The 17,083-nt window shown below is 48.8% G+C and overlaps 1 protein-coding gene across 1 annotated transcript in view; it reads left to right on the forward strand.

Annotated features, from left to right (window-relative positions):
* ZNF74 (zinc finger protein 74) overlaps positions 1-8,168 on the forward strand; it is a 49,203-nt gene extending 41,035 nt beyond the window's left edge. Inside the window, 4 exon segments of the mRNA XM_072801936.1 lie at positions 496-622; positions 1,044-1,142; positions 2,284-2,378; positions 2,580-8,168. Of these exon segments, the coding sequence (XP_072658037.1) occupies positions 496-622; positions 1,044-1,142; positions 2,284-2,378; positions 2,580-3,944 (1,686 nt within the window). The 3' untranslated portion in view covers positions 3,945-8,168.
* Positions 8,169-17,083: the final 8,915 nt, after the last annotated feature.

Here is a 17,083-nt window from a genome sequence, read left to right on the forward strand (position 1 = left end):
GGGAAGCGAGCAGAAAGAACACAGAGTGGCTCCCTTGGTCGACTGCTGACAGAACTTGCTGATAAGTACAGAGTTTCCTTCCTTAGGGTGTAATAATGGCTTCCTGTCCAGAGTAGGATCCTTTCACGATGGTGTTTCTGGGTTCTTTGTACTCTTCTTTCAAGTTCTTAAATTTGACATTCTTAATGCTGGAAGCATAGCATCTTACCCAAAACTCAAGGAGACTCCAGCCCATGGAGGCACCTGGATCCAGGCTGGCCAGTTAGCTTGGCCATCCCAGTCCAGAAGGCCAGGGTCTGCATGGTGATGCCCAGCCCAGGCGTGGTGTGTATGACAGATGGCACCCATAGCACAACTTCCATACACGGGAGAAGGTCACCTGAGGCTAACCCTTCATTCCTGAGGTCCTCAGTCGACATGTGGCTCCCTTGGAACCATGAACACAGTCTGAATCACTCCCATCCTGGGCGAATGAGAATGTGCATGTCATTCCAGGAATCGGTGACTTTCAAGGATGTGGCTGTGGACTTTACCCAGGAGGAGTGGGGCCAGCTAGACTCCCCTCAGAGGGCCTTGTACCGTGACGTGATGCTGGAGAACTACCAGAACCTTCTTGCCCTGGGTAAGACAGCTCCCGGAAGCTTGGTGTGTAGTCTGGGCATTCTGCCGTAGTATAGCTATTACCAAGCCTCCCTTCGGTGCCAGTCCCTGCAGGACGTAGGAGATGTGGCCGCTGTGCTCCGGTTGGGGCTGGGCAGTGCATGGTAACTACTACCAGCATCCTTGCCTGGAGGTGGGGCTGGTCCTGAGGTGGGACCAGAAGAAAGGGAGGGGGTGGACAGGGGCCTGGGAGCCCAGCCTGCCCTGGAGCTTTCCAAGGGAGAAAGACCCCATGGGGTCCTCAGCGTGCGCCCTTTAGTTTGGGTTCTACATGTAAGACCCGCATCCCCGGGTATGGCACACACCTCTCAGTGCTGGCCCGGACAGCCCTGCCCCGAGAAGCCACAGCACACAGAACCACACACACCACTTCCCCCTGCAAGCAGGGCCCCCTGTCTGCAAGCCAGATGTGATCTCCCACCTGGAACGAGGCGAGGAGCCGTGGTGGATGCCCGGAGAAGTTCCTGGAGGGGCTTGTTCAGGTGAGTGGGGCACACAGTGGAAGGATATGCAGACTCCTGCCTCCCAGGACCACTCCCCGACCCCCACCCCCACGTGGTCCCGCTTCCCTTCCTTCCTTCAATGCCCACATTGAGCAGCGACTATGCATGGGGACCTGTGCTGGGAATATAGGGGTGAGCAAACCAGGCAAAGACATCTGCCTTCAACTGCCAGGAGACAGCAGTCATGTCCGCACCTCTGGGAACATGTCACTAGTGGCACCTGTTGGATGCAAGGGGGTGTGGAGTATGTGTGGAACTGGGGTCCAGGGCCTCCTTCACCGAGAAGAGAGCAGCGTCAGCCTGGGGGTGCGGAGAGATGGGGATCATAGTTTGCAGAGGTGGCTCCCAGGTAGATGGTCCTCCTGAGATGCAAAGCTGATAAGAGATGGATTTAGCTTTTAAAGATATGTACAGGGGCCTGGGCAGCTAAGTCGGTTAAGCCTCCGCCTTTGGCTCAGGTCATGATCCCAGGGTCCTAAGATCCAGCCCCATGTCAGGCTCTCTGCTCCTTGAGGAGTCTGCTTCTCCCACTCCTTCTGCTTGTGCTTTCTCTCTCTCTCTCTCTCTCTCTCTCTGTCTCAAATAAATAAATCTTTAAAAAATAAAAAGATGTGTATATGTCTCAGGGCCAGAGCATACATTTACAGTTGTAAGTTGTAAGCCTTCTAAAGCAAAAACCAGAGAGGCGGTATGGGGGCACTCTTCCCTTCTGGCACCACAGAGAATTTGCATGTAATTCTCATTTCTGGGCTTGTGCTTACCCTGTGTTCACACCTGGCCCCCACCCGGTTCCCACACAGCGGTCTTTCAGTCGATGTTTCAATAAGTGAATCATGTCCAACTGGCAGACCCCATGACCCTGCTCCGTCCCTCACCCCCTGGCTCTGTCTGGAGTTCCGTCTCCCCCACCTCCGCCTGGTGGGCTCGTAGCCTGTCTCACCAGGGATGCCTGCCCCTGGGCTCTGCCCCTCAGGCCTTCTAGCGCTCTGGCTGTTGGCCTGCCCTCTCCTTTCTGTGCTTGTCTGAACCTCCCCCACCCCCCTCCCCCTGTCAGACCTCAGTTTGGGTTCTGCCACACCTCCACCTGCTTATGGAAGATTGCATTTCCTCTTCCTTATAGGAGGGGAGCCCGGGCCTGGGGTGGAGGACAAGTGGTGTCAACAGCAGGGTGTTTACAAGGAAGAGCCATGCCAGGAGCCGATCACCAAGCCACTGGTGAGGTCCAGCATCCACAGCCCCCCTCTGGGTGATGGGAGTGCCCGCGAGGGCCCATGGGCTGCTGTGCCCAGGGATGAAGCTGTGCTCCAGAGGCCAGCACCGGGCAGCTGTGGGGGTGTTTGCCCAGAGGGGCGCTGGCAGGGCCACAAGGCATCTGAGAAGGATTTACCCCCTGGGTGCACCCCCTTCACCCCCCAGAACATTCCTGCAGAAGGAGACCCTCCTGACGGGCCTACAGAGAGTTTCCGGCCTGGTGAGGTGGTCCTTAAGCCACGGAGAGGCCAGGGGAGAGGCCTGGCCAGGAACGGCGACCGCAGCGAACACCCTCCGACAAGCGGGCGGCGGTGCGTGGCCGCCGGGGAAGGCCTCTTCGCGTGTGCCGAGTGTGGGAAAGCCTTCGGGCAGAGCTCGGCTCTGACCCTGCACCGGCGGTGGCACGCCCGGGAGAAGGCCTACAAGTGCCACGAGTGCGGCAAGGCCTTCACCTGGAGCACCAATCTCCTGGAGCACCAGCGCATCCACACCGGGGAGAAGCCCTTCTTCTGCGGCGAATGCGGGAAGGCCTTCAGCTGCCACTCGTCCCTGAACGTGCACCACCGCATCCACACAGGCGAGCGGCCCTACAAGTGCAGCGCCTGTGAGAAGGCCTTCAGCTGCAGCTCGCTGCTCAACATGCACCTGCGCGTGCACACGGGCGAGAAGCCCTACCAGTGCGGCGCGTGCGGCAAGGCCTTCAACCAGAGGACGCACCTGACGCGCCACCAGCGCATCCACACTGGCGAGAAGCCCTACCAGTGTGGCGCGTGCGGCAAGGCCTTCACCTGCCACTCGTCCCTGACCGTGCACGAGAAGATCCACAACGGGGACAAGCCGTTCAAGTGCGGCGAGTGCGGGAAGGCCTTCAGCAGCCGCTCACGCCTCACCCTGCATCAGCGCATCCACACGGGCGAGAAGCCCTTCAAGTGCTCCGAGTGCGGCAAGGCCTTCAGCTGCCACTCCTACCTCGTCGTGCACCAGCGCATCCACAGCGGCGAGAAGCCCTTCAAGTGCAACGAGTGTGGGAAAGCCTTCAGCTCCCACTCCTACCTCATCGTGCACCAGCGCATCCACACGGGCGAGAAGCCCTTTGACTGCAGCCGCTGCTGGAAGGCCTTCAGCTGCCACTCGTCCCTCATCGTGCACCAGCGCATCCACACCGGGGAGAAGCCCTACAAATGTGGTGAATGCGGCAAAGCCTTTAGCCAGAATCACTGTCTCATCAAACATCAGAAGATCCACTCTGGGGAGAAGTCATTCAGATGTAACGAGTGCGGGGAAATGTTTGGCTGGAGCACTCACCTCACTGAACACCAGAGAAGACACAGCGAGGAGAAGCCCTTTGCCATCCAGTTCAATAAGCACTTACTAAGCACCTACTACATGCCTGGCGGCCTGCTGGGTGCAGGGGGCGCGGGCGTGAGTGGCGTGGACCCCATCGATCCCCTGGACGTGGCAAAGCTCCTGTGTGTGGTGCAGCCCTCCTCCGGCAGGACTTCCCCCCTGGGCAGCAAGCCTGGAAATTAGCGCTGCGTGCTCACCATCAGCCTCGTTCCTTCCATAGAAAGCCTGGCAGCTCAGATACATACAGCCCGCCCATGCCTCCGGATTAGAGACCGGCCCTGTGCCCACACCCCATGCGCAGGGATAGCTCTCTCAGAGGTCATCACTGTCCCGGGAAGCACTATGCATTAGGCGAGAAGAGTCAAGGGCCTTTTGAGGTTGTCCTGTCATCCTGTTTTCTTTAACGGGTTTGCAGGTCACTGACATGGGGAATAGATCTTTCCTACAGACAGAAAGAAGGTACGTCGATCGTTGTGTCCTTGGACAGCGGGCTCCTGGCATGGTTTCGATCAGGAATTTCCTTTGTATGCTGTTAAGTTTAGAATGATAATGATAATAAAAACAAACAAGAATCATGAACAGTTTACTTCTAAGTGAACACTAGTATATTCCAGGAGGGGAGAAGGATCTTGAATGGTGGGGGTTTAGGGAAAGGCAGATTTCCTGGACTCACCCCACTGAAGCAGCACTACCGCAAAGTCATCCAGTAGTGACAGCACCTCCGTCTCAGAAGTGTGGCCTGGCATCGGCGTAGCCGGGTCCTGACACGCCAGCATCGAGCCTGGCCACCTGCTCGGCATCCATCCAGGTGTGGTGTTGGGATAGACGTGTCTAGGAAGCGCGCCTTCATCCTGCAGGGCCTCCCTCTGCTCCAGTGAGCTCAGCACACTGGCTCAGCCCTGCGGGAGGAGCTCGTCCATGGGACCTGCCCCTGTGCTCCCTGCAGAGGTGGGTAGTGTTCACCTGGAATTAATGTTCCTTCCACTTGGTCCTAAGCAAGTCTAAGCTGCTTTCTCAGTGACGATACTTTACATTTATACAGAGAGCTATAGTTTATGAAATGATTTTTAGTATACTTTTTAAATTATGGCAGCAAAATCACCACATTTCGGGAAATGTGAAATTAAGGAAAAAGGCCCCCATAATTCCTAGTAAACTGCATTTCGCACTTTGATACATTACCTTCTGCTGGTTTCAAAGTGGATTTTTACATTACCGCAAACATAGTGTATATATCTTTTTAACCTCCCCCACCCCCCACCTAGCTGCATAGCAGAATTTTTTTCCCAAGTAACTGAACTGTCTGGAGTTATACTTCCCAATGGAAGCAGAGTATTCTATTGGATGTTCTTTTGTTGGATATTGAAGTTATTTCCATGTTTTTATTATAGATCACTTCACCATTATAAACCATTCTTCATAGAGCATATTTTGGCATTATACTTCTTTAGCATTTTCTTAGATTCCAAAAAGTGAAAATTTTGAGATAAAGGAAATGAACAGCTTCAGGAATCATTTTCGTATGGTTTTGGTGGCGTGCAAAGTAATACCATTTCATATGAAGCAATCAGTCAGCAATAGTGGTCAGCTGGGAACGTCCCCTGCACGGCACCTCCCCGAGACGGGGGACTCCCTGCTCGAAGCTGCCTGTCCAGACAGCCTTCGTTCAGGGCACAGTAACAACACAGCGATGCACCTGGGCATCTGCAACTCCACTGCATTCCTCCAGAGTGTGTGCAAGCCAGCCTCCCATTACACAGTCCCCAGGGCCACATCATGGCAGTCGTGGGGCCTTCTGTGCCAAATAGGAAAAGTCCTGTTTTACAGCTGCTTTTGTAAAAGGACAAATACAATCTGGGCTTAGGTCATTATTTTCATACTCAATTTTCGTCTTATTTCAAAAGAACTTAAAACATCTCTGTGGGGCTCTGGACACCGTGCCTGCTGTCAACCCTGTGGTGCTTCTATGTACTCAGCTGAGTGGCACCTTATTATCACTTTACTTTGCACCTTCAGTAACTAATGAGGATGAATATTGAACAACTTTTGATTCTTGGTCTTTTGTCCTGAAAATGATTTGAATATACCCTCTTCCCTCTTATCATTGGAGATTTGATATTTTTCTTTAATTTACATACAAACTTTTTTTCATGATTATACAAACAATATGTATATACTGAAGGAATCTGGAAAAAATTTAAAAAATCATAAGAATGCAAGGACCCTTCAGTATCAGTTCATAGGCCACTGCCAGAGGTGCACTTATGTCGAGGTCTTTTTTCTGTGCACATATATTATGCCTTTGCTTTTAAGCAAAACTAGATTCATACTTTTCTGTCTTTTCCCATAAATGGGAAATGTTTTATGATGAGCGTTTTCCACATTACAAAATATTTTTCAAAAACATTATTGATGGATGTGTTTTACCAGTGTCATGATTGATCTGTTCCTTTATTGTAATTCTCGAACAGAAACCCATTCTGCCCTTCGATCATTTCCTCAGAATAAATTCTGAGAAGTAGAATTCACAGGCAGAGTTCACAGACACTGCATAGCTGTTTCTAGGTCAAACCCAGCACGACATTCTTCATTCTCCCACATGAGCTCCAAGAGCACCCCTTTCCCTGCACACTTGCACACACTTGGCATCATCTCCACTTTTTATATTTACCATTTTCATACATCAATAGTATTATTGGTTTGTGTTTTTTGACCTTTTTCTTCTCTTCATATGAATTGTCTATTCCATTCTTTGTTCTTTATACACACAGTGCCTTGGCACATACATTTTTACCTTTGTTACCACATTTTTAATGAACAGAGATGTTCAAATTCTGTGTAACTTGGTCTTTTTGGTTTGTTTATTTATATTTTTTCTTGGCCCTTAGCCCCTTCTTTAAATCCTTTTTTGGGGGATCCCTGGGTGGCTCAGTGGTTTGGCGCCTGCCTTTGGCCCAGGGCATGATCCTGGAGTCCCGGGATTGAGTCCCACGTCGGGCTCCCAGCATGGAGCCTGCTTCTCCCTCTGCCTGCGTCTCTGCCTCTCTATGTCTATCATGAATAAATAAATAACTCTTTAAAAAAATAAAAAAAATAAATAAATCCTTTTTTGGTTACATATTTTGCATTGAACTCTTATATCCATCTGTTTGGGATGTAACTTCCAAGGTCCCTGCATCAGTCTAGAATGGCATTCCTCACTGTTCTTAGACCTCTTTTCTGTTTGTAGCTTCATAATTCACTTTATATGTAGTAGGACCAGACAGTACTTTCTGTGTTTTTTTTTTTTTTTTTTTAAGATTTTGTTTATTTGTTCCTAGAGACACAGAGCGAGAGACAGAGACAGAGACACAGGCAGAGGGAGAAGCAGGCTCCATACAGGAAGCCCGATGCGGGACTCAATCCTGGGTCTCCAGGATCACACCCCAGGCTGCAGGCGGCGCTAAACCACTGCGCCACCGGGGCTGCCCTCTGGGTTTTTTAAAAGGTTTTTTAAAAATCTAATTATTCCAGATAACCCAAGATTATTCTTCTCAGAGTTTAACCTCTTTTTGCACCTGCATATCTCATTGGGGTTTGACTAGAACTGACTAGTGTGTGAAGAATTCCTATAGTTCTATACAATATTCAATCTTCTCATCCAAGTACCAGTCATTCAAATCTGTCTCTAACCATCAGAAAAGCTGTATAGTTTTCTTCATAGATGTTCTTACATATATGTTCAGTACGTATGTTTATTAACTTTATTCTAATTTTGTGGGGTTTCTAAGTCAAGTCTTTCTGTTTTATATAGGACAACTGTTTATTGTATATATCTTTTTGTATATTTATTTTATATCTAGCAACTTCATTGAATTATTTTAGGTCTCTAACATTTTATTGGGCTTTCTAGGTAAACTCATATAACTTGGAAATAAAAAGCTTGCCACTCCTTTTCATACAGAAAGCCTTTTATTTTGTTTCTTTTAAAAACCTACATTGGCTAGCACTTCTAAAGCAGCACTCAGTGTTGGTGGCAGTGGTCATCAGTGGCAGACTCTATTTGAAGTGGGAGGCCATTATGTCACCCCAAAACACTTTGGCCTCTAAAGACTCTGTTACAGCTGGGGTGACCACATGGCCCAATTCTGAACAATAAGGCTCTAGTGGAAATCTGCCAGAGTTTTGGGGAAGTCTTTGTTTTGTATTCCTTCCCTGTCCCCTTCTTCCTACTTGGAACTTGGATGCAATGCCTAGAGGTATAATAGCCATCTTGCACCATGAGACAATTGAGAACAAAAGTCACATGTGGAGTGGAAAAATAGAAGGATCCTAGGCCTTAGATGAAATTCTTGAGCAACTGTTTCAGCCACCAACATTCAACCTTCTGAGTTCTTGTTGTGTAAGAAAATAAACAGTTTAAGTCCATTTGTCATTCCTCACAGTTGTTTCATTCCTCACTGGCACAGCATGTGGGTCTTTCTCTGGACTTGAAGGGAGACAGATCTACTATTTCACTCTTAGGTGAGATGCCGCTGTTGGCCATGACTGCTTGTTTACCAGGTTAATGAACTGTCTTTAAAGACCTAGTTTGCTAAGACTTCAAAAAATCAGGGCTGGATGCTGATTTTTACCTTCTTGGCACACCTCAGAATGATCATATACCATAATATACATTGTTATGGAGATAAAATTGGATTTATTAAAAGATTTTTTAACATATCTTCTCTGCTAAAATAAACTCTTACTAAAATAAGCTTTATTCACCAAGAGTGTATTAACATTTACTACACGTGAATTGACTTCTCTAGGGCTTGAGGTGCAACAAGCAGAATTGTTCAACAGTGAGCCCAGGATTTCATTCAGGTTTTGCCTGACAGTGAACAACCTCTGATGGGAATTCTGCACTCAGCAGGGAGAGTTGCCCCAAATTCCGCTCCTCTCTCAGCTGCTAGGCACCACTGCTGGGATCGTTCTCCTGCTTGCTAAAAAAAAAAAAAAAAAAAAAAAAAGATGAAGGATGAAGTGGAGGTGGGGGCCTCCCGAGATCATGGCATGGTGCCTGGGATGGAACTGGAGGACCCCTGATTTACAGGGTGTCTGCAAGGAGATGCACCACATGCTACCAATTTCTAGATGATGAGTCAGGACTGACTTTTAATCTAATGAATTGTTAAAACAACAGATACTTATTTTGCAATTAGTACAATGAGCAATTTCTGCTTTGAATAATAAAATACAACACCCATACTCTTCCCATAGCACTTCTCCTGAATGACACTGTTCCCCCTGACCCAAGTTGTGATGCCATCAACACACATGGGAGGGAGAGCCCAGGATCACACACCTCGTCCTGGCTGAGACCACCCCTTCCAACCTGGGGCGCCCAGCAAGCCTGGCTCCTTGCCAGTTTGCCTCCAGCTCGTGGTGCCGGCCTGTGGGACTACTAGCTAAGAATGAGGGCAGCGGGACAAAGGACAGAGTTGGCCTTTGTGGCAACAGGGCGCACCAGAGGTCAAAGCGGCTGTGTTAGGGTGGGGCCAGTGTAAGGTTACGCGACACCCCAGGTTCCCAGGTTCATGTGGTTCAGGTTGCATTTTGAGAGTTGGGAAAAGGGTGGGGGTTAGGGCTGGGGTAGGAGTTGGGGTTAGAACTAGGGTGGGCTCTTTTTCATGCCATGAATACACTTTAGAGCAAGGAAAAAGACCTTGCTCATGGCCGTGAGTGCTGGAGCAGAAATTGCACATCCATGTCCATAAGTCCAACGGGCCTATAATTACTCATTTGAGGACCACAGATTTGCAGGCTGATCCGCACATCTCAGCAGAAGTTGAAGTTAATTCCAAAGCAGTATCATTTAGGCACAAGAGCCAACTGGTGCCCTTTTCATATTCTAATTGTGTAAATGATTTCAGTAAAATTTTGAATTTCCAATTAAATCAAGTTGGGGATGTCCGTTTCTAATTCATTTTCCTCTTCCTTCTAGAATCATTTTGGGGGTGGTTATGGAGAATAGTCTAAGGGCTCAGAGGCGATCTGAAGAAAGACCTTTCTTGGGGGATCCCTGGGTGGCTCAGTGGTTTGGCGTCTGCCTTCCGCCCAGGGCGTGATCCTGGAGTCGCAGGTTCAAGTCCCAGGTTCGAGTCCCAGGTTCGAGTCCCGGGATTGAGTCCCACATCGGGCTCCCTGCATGGAGCCTGCTTCTCCCTCTGCCTGTGTCTCTCCTTCTCTCCCTGTGTCTCTCGTGAATGAATAAATAAAATCTTTAAAAAAATAAAAAAAATTTGATCTGAATGTTTTACCCTGGAGCCTTTGTAAAGGGCCTAATGTCACCATAACCCAATGGAGATAATTGTAAAATGGACCCACATTTAGTAATTATGCTAAAGGGCATCTCCACTCTCAGGTTAGGCCTGGCCCCCTAAGGTCAATAAGATAGTACTCAGTTGGTGGAGGATGTGCCCTAATACCTAGGATATTGACTGGAAGAGGTTGCCCCCAGCCATGAGCACATCGTACGGGAACTATAGAAGCTACAGGATATCTCTGAGGTATGTCCTAAGACCACACTCACTCTCTACAAGAGGAGAAGTGATGCCAGCAGACTGGGTCCAAGGACCCAGAGGGGGACCCTCAGCCTGGAAGGTCCTTGGCTTCAAACACAAGCCAGCAGGAGGTGAGAGCAGAATTTATTGAAGATAAAGACAGAGCAGATACAGACAGAGCATCTGGGGGGACTAGGGAAGGAAAGGAGCATGAACCTTTTCTTTATTTAGGGTCTGGGGTCTTTGTATTGTGGATCATGGTCTGATGCCATGAGTCTCCTCAGGCATCCAGGAACTGGTTAGAACAAAGACAAGGGCCCACATATTATCCCTTGGATCTAAGGGGTCTTGGCGAGGAGATGTCTAGTACCCGTGGTCTGGAATGCACATGGGATGGCTTTGTCCGTCATTCTCACCTGGTCCTACTGATCTGTTCTAGAGAAATCATTAACTCCTTGTCCCTCACAAGGACATACACTGTTACACTATTTGCGTTCTGAGGCATCTGTAAAGTGGAGTTGCAGGTCCTAACAGGAATAGAAGTGGGAATATGGAGCAAAACGCAAGTTTTTATGGAGTCCTTCAGTTCCCCTGTCATAGGAGAAGTCCGATTTGATTCCATCCAATTTTCAACATTTAATAAACAATTTTGGATTTAGACCAGGAAAAAGAGATTGACTGGCTTTTGCACCTGCATTACACTGGCTCCGACTTAACTTTAAACACTGCTGAGATGCCCTGATTGGCCAACAAATCTAGTGACCCCCCCCCCCAAAACTAGTAATTTGTTATAAGGGATCCACTAGACTCACAGAAACGGACGTGCCCTGCCCACCCTTTCCAGTGTTGGTGGCCATGACCTCAGCTCTTCCCTTGCTTCATCACTCAGTTGTGGCCTGGAACCTGACCTGCCCTATTGTCGCAGAGGTTGATGTGTGTGTCCCCACCCAGTGGGTACTTTAGGGGAGGGATTATTGAAGCAACCTGGCATAGTTCAAAGGGTACATGACTTTGCTGATGACTCCAAGGATTGGAAGCTCGAGCATGGCCTGAACAAGCACCGTGTGTGTGCGTGCACGCGTGCACGTGAGCTTGCTTCAGTCAACCTCTATTTATGAAAATGCACAACCGGCCAGATTTGGCACCTGGGCCACAGCCTGCCAACTCCTCCTCTCGCATGGCTTACGGTTGGAGGTAGAGATGGAAAAGTATGGCAGATAAAATGGAATGGGGACCCACAGATGCTGAAGAAGGAAGGTTCTCGACACAGATGCCTAGCATTATTTCTCAGAGGAAAACTTATAGTCTCTAAGGCCTCAGAGCTCCCGTTGCTGAGTCAGTGACCACTCTTAATGAGGCCCCGAGCAGCCTGAGCCATTGAAAATGCCCCAAGTCCGGGCCTTCTCATCCCATGGCACCAAACCGTCCAACCAAGCAAAGGCCTCAATTAAAATCTTTTTTTTAAAAAGGTGCATTCATGTTGTTATAAAAACCATCACCACAGGGGATCCCTGGGTGGCTCAGCAGTTTAGCGCCCGCCTTCGGCCCAGTGTGTGATCCTGGAGTCCCGGGATCGAGTCCCACGTCGGGCTCCCTGCATGGAGCCTGCTTCTCCCTCTCCCTCTTCCTGTGTCTCTGTGTCTGTCATGAATAAATAAATAAAATCTTAAAAAAAAAAAACATCACCACAATGGCTCCAGAACGTTTTCATTTTGTAAAATTGAACCTCTGCACCCATTAAACACTAACTCCCCATTCCCTGCTGCCCCCAGCCTCTGGCAACCTCTATTCTTTCTAGCTCTATGAATTTGCCCGGTTTGTGCCTGGCTTCTCTCATTCTGCATGATGTCTTCGAGGTTCATCCACACTGCAGCCTGAGTCAGAGTTTCCTTCCTTTTTATGATTGAGCACATCCACTTTTGAAGGGACACAGCGCTCCATTACCTGATGTCTGTGGGGTAACCACTCCTGGGCCCGCAGAACCTCGAGGGGAGACTCAGTTGACACTTCTACATAGAACAGGGAGGGGGCAATGGGATATCATCCCACATAAGGGTCAGGGCCCTGTGTCTCAGTGAAATACTCACACATCAACTGGTCCCCACTACACCCATGTAGATCGGGGTCTGGCCAATGTCTCAAGCTATCCAGCACCCACATGATGCAAATGCTACCATTCAGCCTCCTGGTTTTTCTCACCTAGCTATGTCTACTCTGGGGAATAATCTGGGCCTGGGACACTGCATGCCATTGGGGGGACCCCATCTAGCAACACCAGAGCTTGCTGGACTCTACCTGGCTTATTTGGGCTCTTCACGCTATTGCCACAATCAACCACTAGATGGCACCATCGTTCCATTTCCACCTCCTTTTCAGCCCCTTGCAGGGTTGAAACTGGTCCCAGTGGCTGTTCTAAATTCACTAGGGAGTCCACTTGACAGAAGGCAGCATGTGTACGAGGAATGCCCATTTTTTAAAAAGATATTATTTATTTATTCATGAGAGACAGAGAGGGAGAGGCTGCGACAGAGGGAGAAGCAGGCTCCATGCAGGGAGCCCTATGTGGGAGTTGATCCGAGGTCTCCAGGATCACGCCCTGGGCTGCAGGCGGCGCTAAACCGCTGAGCCACAAAGGCTACCCGGGAATGCCCCTTGTTAGTTAGGCCTCTTGAATGAATACCCCATGCTCAAACCTCACCTCTCCGAATGCATCTCAGACCATTAATAAAAAGCCATGAGAAGCGACCAAGGTGTCCTTCAGTGGCTGAATAGATTAAGCAAACTGTGGTACTTCCAGACAATGGAATATGATTGAGTACTCAATTTTTAAAAAGATTTTTAAAAATTTATTAATGAGAGACAGAGAGAGAGAGAGAGGCAGAGACACAGGCAGAGGGAGAAGCAGGCCCCATGCAGGGAGCCCGACGTGGGACTCGATCCCGGGTCTCCAGGATCAGGCCCTGGGCTGAAGGCGGCGCTAAACGATTGAGCCCCCCAAGCTGCCCAATTCAGAACTAAATTTTTCTAAAAAGCTATTGAGAAACAAGGAAGCTTAAATGCATTTTACGAAGTGAAATAGGCCAACGTGAAAAGGCTACATACTATATAACTACAGGACATTCTGGAAAAGGCAAAACTATGGAGACAGTCCAAAGACCTCAGCGTTGCCAGGGGTGCGGGGGAGGGAGAATGAAAAGCTGGAGCAGAGAGGATTTTGAGGGCGGTGGAAAATACTCTGTATGATACCGTCATGGCAAATACGTGTCATTATACATTTGTCCACACCCGTAGAATGTGCAACATCAAGAGTGAGCCTTGGGGGCGCCAGAGTGGCACAATCGGTTAAACGTCCAGCTCAGCGTCTGACTCGGTTTCAGCTCAGGTCGTGATCCCAGGGCTCAGCGGGGTCGGCTCGAGATTCTCCCTCTCCCCTCCCTCCCCTCCTCTCGCGCTCCCTCTCTCTCTAAAATAAGTAAACAAATCTTAAAAAAAAAAAAAAAAAGGAGAGTGAGCTCTAATGTAAACTGTGGTCTCTGGGTGATAAGACTTGTCAGCGTAGGTCTATCATGTGACAGATGCCCCGCTCAGTGGGGGATGGCGACAGGGGGGAAGGCCGGGGGCGGGGCCGGGGAAATATGGGAACTCTCTGTACCTTCTGCTCATTTCGCTGTGAACCTAAAACTGCTCTAAAAACGAAAGTCTGGGGATCCCTGGTGGCTCAGCGGTTTAGCGCCTTCCTTCGGCCCAGGGTGTGATCCTGGGGTCCTGGGATCGAGTCCCGCGTTGGGCTCCCTGCATGGAGCCTGCTTCTCCCTCTGCCTGTGTCTCTCATGAATAAATAAATAAAATCTTTTTTAAAAATATAAATACATAAAAAAGAAAGTCTATTTTTAAAAGAAAGCAAATCAAGATGGAAAGGAAAAACCTCTGAAAAAATTGACCAAGAAAATATGAGCTTTAATCTATGATGGCATAAAGAAAACTGAACGACTAAGTTTGTGCTTTGTCCTTCAGTGTTTTTTTATTTATTTTTTATTATTTTTTTAAAGACTTTATTTATTTATTCATGAGAGACACAGAGAGAGAGAGAGGCAGAGACACAGGCAGAGGGAGAAGCAGGCTCCATGCAGGGAGCCGGAAGCGGGACTTGATCCCAGGTCCCCAGGATCACTCCCTGGGCGGAAGGCAGGTGCCAAACAACTGAGCCACCCCGGCTGCCCAGTGTTTTTTTTTTTTTTTTTTTTTTTAAGATTTATTTATTTATTTATTCATGAGAGACACAGAGAGAGATCGGGTGGGGGGGGGGGCAGAGACATGGGACTCGATCCAGGGTCTCCAGGATCCCGCCCTGGGCTGAAGGCGACGCTAAACCGCTGGGCCATTGGGGCTGCCCTGTCCTTCAGATAAACCATGTTCTACCACTTAGCCCTGACCTTGGTCTTGGAAGGCCAAAATGCTGAACATCTGATTTGACATAATTTCTGATGTCCTGGAATTCCTGACTGAATGAGGGTTCCGTGACTGTAAAAAAAAATTCTCATTAAATCTAATCAGCTGACTTCTGTCAATAATACTCTGAGGCAAATGAATTGGCTTTTTTTTTGGCTAATACCTGCGTGTTCACAAATAGATGAACATTAGAGTTTTAATTTGAAGTGGAATAGGGGCGTCGCCCTGGCTCAGTCGGTGGGGGGTGTGACTCTTAATCTCAGGGTTGTGGGATTGAGCTGCACGTTGGCTGTGGAGATTACCTTTAAAAAATTTTAAATCTCTGGGATGCCTGGGTGGCTCAGCGGTTGAGTGTCTGCCTCCGGCTCAGGGCCTGATCCCAGGGTCCGGAGATCGAGTCCCACATCAGCCTCCCCGCATGGAGCCTGCTTCTCCCTCTGCCTGTGTCTCTGCACCCCCCCTCTCTGTGTGTCTCTCATGAATAAATAAATAAAATCTTTTTTAAAAATTTGTTTAGTCTTTTAAAAAATGGAGACACCTGGGTGGTTCAGTGGTTGAGCATCTGCCTTTGGCTCAGGGTGTGATCCTGGGATCCTGGGATCAAGCCCCACATTGGGCTCCCTGCATGGAGCCTGCTTCTCCTTTTGCCTGTGTCTCTGCCTCTCTGCGTGTCTCTCATGAATTAAAAAAATAAAATAAAATCTTTAAAAATAAGTAAATAAATCTTGTAAAAAATGAAATGGAATGTCTCACATAGGGAGGGCGTGTATGCAGTGGGCACTTTGGGGACGATCATATCCCCACCAGTGGCCTCCTCTGTTTCCCACTGTGACCACCACCATGGTCCAGACCATCAGCAGCTTCTGAGTCCCAGTGTTTAACTCAAAGCCATTACCAATCCAGTGAGGCCCTTGACCTGCCTCTAACCAACTCTCCCCCCCCCTTTTTTTTGTTGTTGGCTTGAAATATACATAACGTAAAACTTACCATTGTAACCATTTTTAAAGGTACAGATCAGTGTGTGTGTGTGTGTGTGTGTGTGTGTGTATTCACATTGTGGTGCAGGCATCAGCACTGTCCATCACCATAACTGTCTGCATCTTATAAGGCTGAAACTCTGGGAGTCCTGGGTGGCTCAGTCAGTTAAGCATCCAACCCTTGGTTTGGGCTCAGGTCATGATGTCAGGGTCCTGAGATTGAGCACCCATCTGGCTCTGTGCTCAGTGTGGAGTCTGCTTGAGATTCTCTCTCTCTGTCCCCCTTCTCTCTCTCTCTCTCTCTCCCTCTCCTCTTTCACCCCCCCAAAAATACATAAATACCAAAAAAAAAAAAAACCCACCCTAAAACTCTGTCCTCATGAAACCACTCTCTCTATGCTCCCCTCCCCAGCCCCTGGCACCACCATATTCTTTCTCTCTCTATGAATTTGACTACGATTGGTGCCTCATATAAATGGAACCATACAGTAAGTGTCTTTTTGTGATTGGTTTACTTCATTTCTTATAACATCCTCAAGGTTCATCCATCTTGTAGCAGGTGTCAGAACTTCCATTTTTTAAAAAATTGATTGATTCATGAGAGACACACACAGAAAGAGGCAAAGACACAGGCAGAGGGAGGAGAAGCAGGCTCCCTGTAGGGATCCCTATTTGGGACTCGATCCCAGGCCCCCAGGATCACGCCCTGAGCTGAAGGCAGATGCTCAAGCACTGAGCCACCCAGGCATCCCCAGAATTTCCATTTGTAAAGCTGAATAGTATTTTGTTGTGTGGATGGAACGCATCTTGTTTATCCATTTATCCATCGATGGACAGTCAGGTTGTTTCCGCACATTAGTTATAGTGAAACTAACCAACTTTATTTATTTATTTAAGATTTTATTTATTTACTTGACGAGAGAGAGAAAGCACGCAAGCTGGGGGAGGAGAGGCAGGAAAAGCAGGCTCCCCTCTCAGCAGGGAGTCAGATGCAGGGCTGGATCCCAGGGCTCTGGGATCATGACCTGAGCCAAAGATAGACATTTAACCAACCAAGCCATCCAGGCGCCCCTGAAACTAATCAACTTCTTGTCTGAACCAGGAGGCCTCAGCCCTGCAGCTGGACTCAATCCTACATTGATGTCACCTGAAGATGGACTGTCCCCGATGACCCCAGGTGCCCCATCCAGGCCCCACTGGGCATCATCGGATGTCTCCTCCACCTGGATGCTCTTCCTCCCTCTCTTGCCCTCCTCCTCCTCTGCCTGGGCCCTGACCTTCGAGGACACCTGAACCTGCTTTTCGACTTCTCCTCTGCCCCCAGGCTTCGGCTGTCCTCATCCCACCCTGTACACCACTGCCCTCTTGGGAG

This window comes from Canis lupus, chromosome 27 (genome assembly GCF_048164855.1).
Source record: "Canis lupus baileyi chromosome 27, mCanLup2.hap1, whole genome shotgun sequence".
Classification (NCBI taxonomy): domain Eukaryota; kingdom Metazoa; phylum Chordata; class Mammalia; order Carnivora; family Canidae; genus Canis; species Canis lupus.